Raw genomic sequence first — 12,851 nt, forward strand, 5'->3', positions numbered from 1 at the left:
ACCAGCGATATTAGCATGGTTAAGGTCAATACCCGCAACCGTTTTAACGTACGCATCATCTATAGATGGAGCACAATAAACACCCTTATAACTACAAACATCATACCCGACCCAATTACCCGTAAAGTTGTATGGATCGTCTGTCATGGCTTTTTTCCATGCTTGGAGGGCTATGTACGCATTTTTAAGCCTCGGGTTTTCGAATAAAGGTGAAGTAGTGTATTGTTGATGGGACAGAGACGGGAAGGAAAGGAAGAAAAAGGAGTATATAGTGAGAGTTTGAAGGATTTTCATCATGATCAATACTAAGTACAATATTAATGTACATATAATGTCTTGATGAAATGAAAATGGTTTAAATTAAAAGTATGTTTTTACACCTTATAAGGGGATATTTGTCATACAACATACAAGTGTATGATAAAATAAGTTGGTAGAATGGGTAGGTTTGTTTAATTATATAATCTCAAGTTTGTGGGAATTAGTCTTGGCTTAGATTAATTGATTTAGACGTGAAAGGATGTCTATAATGAAAGTCAATGTTACATAGTATATACTATATAGCTAGCTGTAGTATTAAAGAAATAATTATGAGTTAGCTTGGTGGTCGAAGGTTTTTTCGTTTATTCTTATGATAGGAGTTAGGAGTTTGATTCTTACTAGTTAGAAGTATCAGTACTCTCTTATCTTGTTTGTAGAAATTCTTTAACTTACTCCGAATAAAAAAATGTATGGTGGCAACTAGAAAATTAGTGTTCTAGCTATGACTATGAAATTGTTTTTCAAGGAAAATAAATCCAATTTACTTTTTTTTTGAATTTAATTAATAAATTCAGTTTACTTTTCAAACACCAAATAACTCGTTATCTAATTAATTTGACCAGGACCAGGCATTGGTTTGCACATTAAAATAGAAAGTTTCTCTTCTTAAAAGTATTTTCTTATTAATTAATTAATTTGGTAAATTGGGTGTATATTGTAAATGTGATTGTTTATGCCGAACCATTATATATTGATATTGTGGTTAGCAATTGATGTAGTCTTTGAGCTATATGAATGTATCACTGCATGCTTTGTAAAATTGCTTCTTAAAATATTTTTCCTTGGATAAAAAGGTAATTATGTGATTTTGCATCATAAATTGCACCCCATCCGGTAGCAATCAATTTGAAAAAGAAAAGTAAAAAAATCAAGATGGCCCTACAAGTACAAGAGCTAGAAATTGAACCTCAAACCTCTTAACAAAGGCAAAAACACAATTTGAGATGATTATGTATTGGGTTTGGATCAGATCGAATCCAAACCCATTCATATTGTATGAATTCAAACCTAAACTTGGACACTATGGTTTGGAATTTTTTGACTCGCATTCTAAATATGTGAGTCATATAGGTTTAGGGTCCTTAATAAGTCCAAAATGAGTATATATCTTGTGAGTTTATTTTGTGATTTTCGTAATGATTTTTTTATTCGCGGATGATATAGTGTTGGGCAGAAATTAGTGAAGAGGCTAATGCTATATAGGAGAATGGAGGCAAATTTCATAAGGCAAAGAGTTGCGTATAAGCCGTACAAAAATAGAATATTTGAGATGCAACTTTAGTGGTAATGAGCAACATGATGATCCAAAGGTGATCATTAGAGAAGATGTGGTTGCAAGTACGAATAAATTCAAGTATCTAGGGTCTGTTATCCAGAGTAATGGGGAGATTGAGGGAAATATTATACATCATATACAAGCGGGTTGGCTTAAGTGACAAACAGCCACTGGAGTGTTATGTGATAGAAAATTCCTAGTTAGACTGAAAGGTAAATTCTATAGAGTTGCCATTAGACCAGCATTGTTATATGGGACAGAGTATTGGCCCTTTAAGAAGATTCATCAACAAAAGATGAAAGTAGTAGGAAAGTGTATGCTGAGGTGGATGTGTGGTAACACAATAATGGATAAAATCAAAAACTAGGAGTTTAGAGAGAAACTAGGCGTTGCCCCATTATCTGCTAAAATGCATGAAAATAGATTAAGATGGTTTGGACATGTGCAAAGAAAGACAATTGACTCTCCTATTAGAAGGATAGAAAGCATCATAGTGGAGGGTAAGAGAAGTCTAGGAAGACTTAAGAAAACGTGGGTTGAGCATATTAAGAACGACTTGAGTAAGATGCGTCTCTCCGCGGACCTGGCTAGGGATAGGAATAGTTGGAGACACCAGATCAATGTTTTGGACTACTAATAGGTTCTATAATCGTCTTCTTGCCGTAGTGTCTAGTTACTTCTTTCTCACTCTATTTTGGTTTTTTTACCTACTCATCTTTTTATAAATTGCTTTTTAGTATTATTTTTATTTTAATTTTATTTTAATCAGTTTTATCTATAGTTTTTACTCTTTAGATAACATTGTCAGTCGTCACTTATTGTCTCTTATGCAAGGCTTCTCTTTTTGGGGTAAAATAGACCACTTTCTTCTAGTTCTCCCTTTAAGGAAGTACGTATATGGATTGTTTGTTATCTTTCCTTACCCATACCTTATCTTTAAGCAGGATATATGGGTATGATATGATAATAATGATTTTTTTATTATTGAGACTATAAAACAACAAGCTTCCATAATCATGATCTTTATATAAATAATTTCATACTAAGAAACTAATGAAATTAATTAACTCTAAAATCTAAATCTAAATATACTAAAAAAAGAATAGAAACATAGAAGAAAGAAAAAAAATCAAAAAAATAAAGAAAGATAACAAAAAATAAAATCCAAAATCTAAAAACAAATAAATAACGAACCAAGCAGTAAACACAACAACCTTTCTCATCATCTCTGAAAGAGAATGTATTGGATCCCAACAATATTATGGTAGAACTAATGAGTAGAAGTAGAGTGAAAAATAGAGCAATAAACAAGAGACACAACAAACAACAACAATAATGTGTAGCTTCCATAATCATGATCTTTATATAAATAATTTCATACTAAGAAACTAATGAAATTAATTAACTCTAAAATCTAAATCTAAATATACTAAAAAAAGAATAGAAACATAGAAGAAAGAAAAAAAATCAAAAAAATAAAGAAAGATAACAAAAAATAAAATCCAAAATCTAAAAACAAATAAATAACGAACCAAGCAGTAAACACAACAACCTTTCTCATCATCTCTGAAAGAGAATGTATTGGATCCCAACAATATTATGGTAGAACTAATGAGTAGAAGTAGAGTGAAAAATAGAGCAATAAACAAGAGACACAACAAACAACAACAATAATGTGTTTATGAGGTATCAATGGATACATCCCCCTCAAATAAAGTATCTTATCATTAATATAATCAACATTACACAAATGACTCAACATACACTAGTTAAGAGCTCACTCTTAAACCATAAAGGTTTCACCTTTAATGGTGAAAAGGGAAACACTCTAATGGTCAATGCCCTAGTTTCTCTAGTGTATTTGCCTCACCTCTTACCCCCTAATGATGTTCTAGGACCCCTTTATCTAGTCCCTCAACATATTAGAAGCTCTAGGACAAAGCCCTAAATGGCCAAGTAAAACAGCCCACGAAACAGAATCGCAATATTTGACTCTCTAAAAAGCCGCTCGACCGAGCACACATTGCTCGACCACTCGAGCGAGTTTCTAGGGCCTTCTGATCAGCTGCAACAACTTGGTTCGACTGGCCGAGCGCCCTCTTCAGGTGCCTGCTGCCTTCCTTGCTCAAGTAATCATCATCACTTCAAGCCTTGCCTTGACCATCGTGAGATTTATTTGGTGCTTGGCACAACAATCTCCAACGTCAACTTTTAACCTCTTCCACAACTTTATTATATTCAACATCAAGAAACGCTATGCTATTAAAATCTAAACACACAAAAAATTTTAAAAATTAATCAGTGAGCGAAATTAAACAATATTGTACTTCTATTAATTAAATAATATGTTTACTTTCTTAATTTGTACATAAGGACATCATTTTGTGGTCTCTTCTCTTTGACTTATTTTGCTTTTTTTATTAATTTGTAGATATGGATAATTTTTGTTTTGATCACCTTCTTGACTTAACATTTGTGCAACTTCTGAATAAAACATTTATTGTAAATTAAAAGGAATATGAGGCATTAAGCATCGAGGAAAGAGGATGGATGAGAATTGAAGAACAAAGTCCTAAAAAGTAAATAATATGTATGTCTTCCGGAAAATTAGGAACATTTGGATTTCTATATTAATATTTTTAATTATAACCATTTAATCTTTACACCATTTTATTTTTGGGATATGATTTGAATAGTCCAATAGAATAATAAAAACATTTAAAAATAGCTAACAAAATATTATACTCCATGGTATTTTATTAACTTATTTTATGGAGTAGTACTTTCTCTGTTATCCGATACTTGCTATATTTTGCACGTAATTCAATGTATATTTGGATATTAAATATTTTTATTTTGACTTAACGAATATTTATGAAAATTACAAAAGTATTAAAAAACATGGTTTTAAGAATATAAAATAAGATTTCATATCACTATAATATTTCATATGACTATAATATTTCTTATGCATGAGTTGAAATTACCGAAATAAGATTAACGAGAAATAATGTTACTAGAAAATGTAACGAGTATTAAAGGAGGGAGGAAGTGCTAAATTAAAGGTCGTCATCATCATCATACTCAGTATATAATACTGATAGGAAACTTATGATCATGATCTGGGGAAGGAAGAGAGAAGATAATTCGACCCATAAAAGAGAATGCGATTAAAGAGTCACTCGGCTAAAAAAAATCATCAAAGATACCCGAAAGTCTACAACTTACAATATTCGGTGAGCATTAACAACAATATTGACAAATCATCTTTATACAACAGAATTTAATAGGATGAAGCTTTTAAAATTTTAATTTATCTTTTTTATTTTATTTACGTATTTATTTTATCTGTTAAGATTATTTATTTACAAATCAGTACAATTGATGAGTGATTCCTGCTAAATAAATAATCCGCTAGTTCAAATTTGACGAACCATATCAACCAAACTGATACTAGCCGATAGGTCAACCAATAATCCAATCACAAAGCTCTTGCTAACTCTGACACGCGACCAATTGATCATCACCGGCCATAACTTAGATGATTGGCTCTCTCAAGCAAGTGGGTCCCATAATCTGACGATACCCCATTGCTTAGGAGTCCATAATTTTCAATTGGTAGTTTTGGTACGCCTCTGTCCACTTTAAATTAGTTCCATCTTGATTTGGGTATAGAATGGCTGAAAAATAAAATACTTTCTTCGTTATTCATTTTTAACTTTTCTCGACATACGAAAAATAAATTTAAATTTAATTTTTGACGTGTATAGGAAATGTTGTTAGATTCTTTTTAATGTAAAGAATTTTAATATATTATGTTTATAATTTTTTATTTTACATATTATGAGATATCGAGACTTAAAATTTACATTGATTTACGTGAAAAAGTAAAATAGACAAATAAAAAGAAACAAATAAAGTAATTTTTAAGAAAAATATAGATATTTGATAAAGAAAAAAAGAATAACTTGTGTAAATTAAATTAAAAGAGTATAAAATATATGTATAAAATTAAAAAAATAAATTAAAAGTTGAATCTATTTTGAATTGTTCTTTTTAATTTGCAATATTTTCATTTTATTTTAAATACACATTTTATTTAAATTTTTTTCATTTTGAAGCAATTTTAATATTTCTATTATTTTTTTAATCCCTTAGTCATTTCCAACTATATCAACTTCTCCTAAATAAAACGAGTAAAAAATGTTCTCACCAGCCCAATATTTTATAAATTTCAATTCCCAATTCCCATACGTTTCTTTTGAGATGCAAGTTCCCATACCTTATCCTCTGCTTAAATCCATAGTCCCTATTATTGCGACCCACTTGACTTTTTTATTTTTTATTTTTCTTTTCTCTTCATACCCCAAAATATCTTGAATCTTTTGTCCAAAATTGTTTAATAAACAAATATTAGTTGATAATAGGTAATAGGTATCAATATATAAATTAATATTTTATCTTGGTTGTAAATTCACATTACTAATCTTAGGCCTAAGTTAAACCTTGTATCTATACATATTTTCATTAATGAGAATTAACATTTAAATTAAATATTTTAGTACTAGCAACTTTATGCGGATAAAATAAGTATTTATTAATTATTTATGTAATACAAAATTAATTTAAAATATATAGCTATTTACATAACAATCCATTGAAAAGAAATTATTAAGTCAAATATATAACTATTTTCCCATTAGCTTTGTCATTATTTTCTTATCGAAAATATCCTATAATCACCCTCTAGTTAAAAATTTTAGACTTAATGGACAATATTTTTTTAACCCACATTGTAATCCTTTAGTTTCAAGTAAGGCTACACCGTGATCATAACGATCATTTTTTAAATATTATTTTTATTGTTTTATTCTAATGTAGTTTATATTGTTATATTATTGTTGATTTTGTTTTTTATTTTTATTTTTATTTTTCTTATAAAGGAGGTCACGAATTAATAAGGAGACTTTGAGGTTTTTAAAAAAGAGGTAAACTAATTTAGAATTTAAATTGTTTTATAGCATTTTAGATTAGATACTAGCTTCTATTCACCACAAGTGTTTCATTTGCTTTTTGCACTCTATTCAATGCATTTATTCAATCCTTAATATCTATAATTGTGTATAATTAAAAATTATGAAAAATTGATATGAATAATTCTTGCATTGAGACGAATCAAACAAAATCCCACTTGACTATGTTTTAACTTATAGATTAAGAATAAAATACAAATTATAGTAAGAGATGAATAGTGTCCAAAAAGTAAATAGATCACTTGTGGTGAATAAGAGGGAGTAATATAAAACAAGTTTCATTCTAATTTCAAAGTTGAGATTTAGAATGAGATTTTTTTAAAAAAAATGCACCATGACGAAAATTTAATACTAAAAGGTTATTATAATGAATTTTTCTTTTACATTTTAACAAATTTTTAATGAAAAGATACAAAATACTTTCTTCATTCTTTAATGATCTTTTATTTTGTTATTTTTGGTCATTTTATTTGTTGTTTTGTTAAATAATCTTTCTATTTATATTATAAATTTTGGACATAATTGACCTTATTCATAATAATTTTAATATATTATTTATATGTCTTTCACTAACTTTATTTTAAAGTTTTTATATTATATATAGTTCCCCCATATTTCTCATAAATTTTTTTTAATAATTATAATTTATGTATATTTTTCTCTAATTTTATTCAATTTTTTTTTTCAATTCTCATGGTCCCACTTTTCCTCTATTAACTTTACAAAAATTATATCATTTAAAATATTTAATTTTATTTCTTAATTTTGGTGAACAGTTTGTATGGAACAATAATACTACTCCATCTGTTCCTTAAAAAAGTTCTCACTTTTCATTTTGAAGTGTTTTATTTGTTGTTCTCATGAAGAACTTTTCAATTTATATCATAAATTTTGGACAAAAATAATCTTATTTATCCTCATTTTAATAATGCTTATGATCCCTACATATCTTTCACTAAATTAATTTTAACATTTTTATATTTTTTATAGTATTCACACATTTTCTACTAACTTTATAAAATATTTTTTTATTAGTTATGATACCTATATATTTTATAATCTTAACTTTTCCTCTATTAAATTTGTTAATCAATAAATAAAATAATATGCCTACTATCTAAAAAATTTTATTTTCGTTAGTATTGTCTGAGAACTTAATTAAGCAAGGAAGGAAGGGAGTACTTAATAGTTAATACGGTCGGAAGAAATATCTTCTACTCTTAAACTTGTATAAATTGAAAGTGAATACCTTTAACATTTTCTAGCCATCAATCTTTCTTCATCCTAAAAAAGTGCAGCTTTCCTTCTGGAAGAAGATGGCTTCTTCTCTTCTCAGATTAACAATTCTTCTTCTCGTAGTTTCCCCTTTGGTAATTAATCTATCTCTATGTTAAATCTTTTACTTTCTGTGATTTTTTGATTCGACCTTCTGTGATTTTGATCTTTCTTCTCTATTATTGTTAAATTTCTTTTTTTTTTTTGTATACACTTGAAATTTGTTGTTTATATCTGTCTGAAATTAGACCTAAACTTAAAAGTATCAATCTCTATTTATTTAGTTTGGATGGTAAAAATATTTCATAACGCAGTTAGTACCTTATTTTAAGGGTCTTACCCTGTTTCTAATTATGTTTATAACTTTTCATCATCTAACCCTAATTTAGGTTGATTGGATGATTGACTAATTATACTTTGATTAAGTAACTAATTTAATTTAATTATGGGGTTTTCTGACAAAGCTTTAAAACATGGAAAATTGATGTTTTAATCTTGATGGATTATTTTCTTAGAGTTTGTAAATGGATATGGGAATGATTAGTCAAATTTTGTTTGGTATTGTGATTTGAGCTTTGTTTGTGTTCTTATTGGCTATGAGTGGGGCAGGGGGAAATAGGGCATGAATATACAAGAGACTGTATTATTTGTGGGTTATTTCTAGAGAAGGTAGCAAATTTGTCTTTTGGCTACCCTTGTTTTTCCTAGTGATAATTTGTTTTGTCCTGTTTTGGTGGAAGTTTTCTCCTTTACCCAATCATCAAAGATTTTTGTTTTTGCTCTTTACTAAACTGATAATGTTCTGGGTTAACTTCATATCACTTCCTATTCTTGTTAGGTTCCGTTTGGTTATTGTTTTTAATGGTTGTAATATATATGAGTTTTAGTGTTAATTTTGATGAGATATGCAATGCTATTCCATAAATGAAGGTTTCATCCTCGATTATGTTTTTTCTTTGCAATTATTTATTGCCATTTAATACCACTTAAATGTGAATGAATTCTCAAAGGAAGAAGAAAATTAGAGTAGGATAAGCATGAGTGCATGACCATAAAATTACATAAGATTATTTTTCGTGCCGTTTAATACCAATAACTAAACATACCGTAAATAGAACATGATTTGGGACTCGTAAATAAAAGTTTGTTGGTGCTCTAAAGTCTAAAGTCATGGGATTTGTTAAGCTCAGTATGTTATTTTGTTTAAAGGAAGGGTAGTTATCTATCCTTAGGTAGAGGTGTTCAAAATAAACCCGATGATTCGAAGTTTACCTGACGGTATAACCAAATTTGATTTGATCTGAATTTAAAAATGATTTACAATTATGTAAAAAACAATATGGACACAAAACTTGATTTCAAACCGACCCGAAACATCTAATTCGAAATCAACCCGATGACCCGAATGAACACCTTTCTAATGCGGTGTGAATTTTTGTAAAAATTCATATAAGGGATGTTTTGAACTTATAATTGCATTTTTGTTGTTGAAGTACTATTACTCTGCAATAATATGCTCATAGCTATTATTATTGCTATATATAAAGTATTTTTAGTGGATAATTAATTTACTAATTAGTTTTTTTTGAAGTTAATTAACTTATTAGTTAATTATTTTGTTTAATGTCTAAAATTATGAGTAACTAGAATTTAAGTTATTTGTAATAATTAATATTAATGTGTATTATTGGAATTTTAACGCGGGATAAATAACATTTTAATTGTGAAGAATCATTGTAATGGTGAACATGACGGTCAACAACTTTTTTGATCATGAAAACTCCTGTACCATAGAACGAGATTTAACTTCATGGTAAATCTTAAACAGGTTACTTAATGGGCCTTATGTAACCTAAGGTGGAGTTTTTGTTCCATGTCTTGAACCTGTTGAAAACTGGAATTAACTAAAAATTGATTAGAATAAAGTACTTTCTTATAGAGGTGTGATTTCATAAATTAGTTCCCATATGATCTCTGCTAAATAAAACTCCTTAAGTAAACAAAGTTGCATAAGTGGTGGTTATGTGATATCTTCTTTATTGCTTTGGATTAAACTTACAATGTTTCTAAGTATTGAAGGTTTGTTTACAGATAGTATTGAAGGGGTAAAATTCAATTTCTTACTCAGCAATGTATTTGTTTTTTTCATTTTTGACTTATATGAAAATTCTGCTTAAATGAACTTTTATTAAAGGTTTCTGCAGAAGAATCAGTCCCTGAGCTGAAGTTGAATTCCAACCTTCTCCAGGTATAATCTTTTTCCTATTTTGAGTGATATCTAATTGATCATCCATCTCTGTATTTATTAATATTTCACCCGCAAAACTGTAATCTCAGGACTCAATAATTAATTCAATAAACGCAAACCCAAAGGCTGGATGGAAAGCTGGCACGAATGAGCAATTTTCCGATTACACGGTAAGTTCTTATTTGATTGTTGTTTGATGATTATCTGGTGAAGGTGATAATGGATCTCGTATTTTTAGCAACATAAGTGTGTTAGTTTTCAGCCTCATGAAAATTCATAAATGCTTTGCATTTTTCTTTCTAAGGTTGCCAAATTCAAGAGCATCTTAGGTGCTAGAAAAACCCCAGAGAGCGAAAAGAAGAATATCCCTCTCGTACATCATGAGAGGTCCTTGAACTTACCGGAGGAATTCGATGCTAGAACACACTGGCCTCAGTGCAGTACTATCGGCAGAATTCTTGGTAAATCAGATGCTAAATCCTCTCTTTTTTCTCATGAATTGTTCATAAAATGATCATCATATATTACTTATGCTTGCCTTCCTTTTCTACTACTCGCTTGGGGATGTTGCCAAATTCCGTATTACAGACCAGGTACTTGTCATTCCAATTACATTTATTTCTCATATTGGTAGTGACATTTTCACATATTTATGAAAATTTAAGGTCACTTGGATGATCTGCTTCTTTTTGTCGGATAGGGCCACTGTGGTTCTTGTTGGGCATTTGGTGCTGTTGAATCTCTTTCAGACCGTTTCTGCATTCATTACGGCTTGGTAATTGCATACTCTAGAGAGTGTATCCATAATATTTTCATTGCCTCATTGATAAAACTAAAACATTCGATTCCTTCAAAAACATTCTTGTAGAACATCTCGTTATCAGTCAATGATCTCTTGGCTTGCTGCGGGTTTTTGTGCGGATCTGGATGTAATGGTGGAACACCCATTTATGCCTGGCGCTATTTCGTTCACCATGGTGTTGTCACAGAAGAGGTAGAAGTTCATTATTCATCCCAACCGTAATTTTTATTTATTTTTCTTTCTTCATAACTTTTTTTTTCTAAATGCGGATGCATATTATCGATTTCTCTGTGACAGTGTGATCCATACTTTGACACCACTGGTTGCTCCCACCCTGGTTGTGAGCCTGGATACCCTACTCCGAAATGTGTGAGGAAATGTGTGACAGGCAACCAACTCTGGCGACAATCAAAGCATTATGGTGCAAATGCCTACAGAGTAAGAAAAAATACGTACCAAATCATGGCTGAACTCTACAAGAATGGACCACTAGAGGTGGCTTTCGATGTTTATGAGGTAAAACGATAAAATTCTAAACCATTTTTACATCCCAGAGAGTAGACTAGCTGTTTCCGTTATTTGCTCATTAATTTCTAATGCTCGATTATCTTTGCAGGATTTTGCTCATTACAAATCCGGGGTTTACAAGCATCTAACAGGGGAGTACCTTGGAGGACATGCTGTGAAGCTGATTGGATGGGGAACTTCAGCTGAAGGAGAAGACTATTGGGTATATGTTTTTTCGTCTATCAGCTTGTTTTCATTAGATTTGTGCAGGGTCGGCCCTATAAGGGGACAAGAGGGGCCTGTGCTCCTAACCCATCCAAAATAGTAGAAAATTAACGTTTTAATAGTTCATAGTTAGGGGGCCATAATTAATGCTTCGCCCCGAGCCTCACAAATCTCAGGGCCATATCTCGATTTTGTTGTCCAATTTCTTACATGATAATGGTTTTATGGTTTACAGCTTGTTGCAAATCAATGGAACCGAAGTTGGGGTGATGTAAGTTTGTTTGCTTTCATTATTCACTACTCGCTTCTCCATTTGAGTTTGATACATAACGTAAATCACGAGAATTTTATAGATGTCGTGTATCAAATTCAAATGGACGGAGACAATATTGTGTATTTGGGACTAAAATGTTCATTGAGTATAACAGGATGGATACTTTAAGATAGCAAGAGGAACAAATGAATGTGGCATTGAAGAAGATGTTGTGGGTGGCATGCCTTCTCCCAAAAACTTGTTTAAGGTGTCTGATGATGCAGCTGGTTATGACTCTGCATAAATTTCATGATTATTGCTCAGAGATTGGCATCTATTTTTAGCTAATTTCCATTGATGTTGGAATATGTATACTATTTCAAGCCTTTATGCTTTATTCACTGTTCTACATTGTAATCTCCTATCTGGTTTACACATTATAGATTTAAAATATCCCTGAATATAATGAATTTCTTTATTTAAAATTGATTCTAATTAAATATCTCATTTGATAATGTATCAATATTTAAGAAAAAGGAGACGCATATGAGAGGAGTAAGTAAAAAAAAAAAGTATTTAATTTTTTATTTGATGTAAAATGTTCAGGCTTAGTTGATACTGAGTGCACCACCACCTACCCGGTGTATCGAAGGGCATATTTGAGAATCGAGTCTTCCAAGAGGTGTTTGATTTTCATTTAATTCTCCTCTTCTTTTAGCAAGGACTGTGAATGAGGATAGAGTTTCTTGCAAACCTACTATATTTACTAATTGGTACAAAAGAATAATAATCTAATGCCTGATGAGGGGTCTTCAATATCTAGAATATGTTTAAAAAAAATAATTAAAAACTGAGAAAATTTCATTTGGATATATTTTAATTTTCATACATTTATAAAAATTTATATTTAA

General features: G+C 30.1%; 2 protein-coding genes across 2 annotated transcripts in view; one reads left to right on the forward strand and one right to left on the reverse strand.

The window, feature by feature from the left end:
- The window catches only part of LOC130812974 (leucine-rich repeat extensin-like protein 6), a 1,219-nt gene extending 883 nt beyond the window's left edge, over positions 1–336 (reverse strand). Inside the window, exon 1 of the mRNA XM_057678643.1 lies at positions 1–336. This exon is cut by the window's left edge and continues 883 nt beyond it. Coding sequence (XP_057534626.1) covers positions 1–297 — 297 coding nt within the window. The 5' untranslated portion in view covers positions 298–336.
- Positions 337–7,841: 7,505 nt separating this feature from the next.
- Positions 7,842–12,425, forward strand: LOC130812975 (cathepsin B-like protease 2). Its single transcript, XM_057678644.1, has 11 exons — positions 7,842–8,000; positions 10,100–10,153; positions 10,243–10,323; positions 10,458–10,614; positions 10,742–10,746; positions 10,854–10,928; positions 11,022–11,147; positions 11,253–11,471; positions 11,572–11,685; positions 11,923–11,958; positions 12,116–12,425. Exons 1-11 carry the CDS (start codon positions 7,947–7,949, stop codon positions 12,242–12,244), a joined length of 1,050 nt encoding a protein of 349 aa, XP_057534627.1. The 5' UTR covers positions 7,842–7,946; the 3' UTR covers positions 12,245–12,425.
- Positions 12,426–12,851: the final 426 nt, after the last annotated feature.

The sequence above is a fragment of the Amaranthus tricolor genome, chromosome 5, assembly GCF_026212465.1.
Source record: "Amaranthus tricolor cultivar Red isolate AtriRed21 chromosome 5, ASM2621246v1, whole genome shotgun sequence".
Classification (NCBI taxonomy): domain Eukaryota; kingdom Viridiplantae; phylum Streptophyta; class Magnoliopsida; order Caryophyllales; family Amaranthaceae; genus Amaranthus; species Amaranthus tricolor.

Bases quoted from the DNA above. Each gene is read 5' to 3' on its own strand.
- LOC130812975 (XM_057678644.1), top strand. From the start codon at position 7,947: ATGGCTTCTTCTCTTCTCAGATTAACAATTCTTCTTCTCGTAGTTTCC. The intron at 10,929-11,021 runs GTAATTGCATAC...ACATTCTTGTAG, and splicing joins TCTGCATTCATTACGGCTTG to AACATCTCGTTATCAGTCAA. The intron at 11,959-12,115 runs GTAAGTTTGTTT...TGAGTATAACAG, and splicing joins GGAACCGAAGTTGGGGTGAT to GATGGATACTTTAAGATAGC.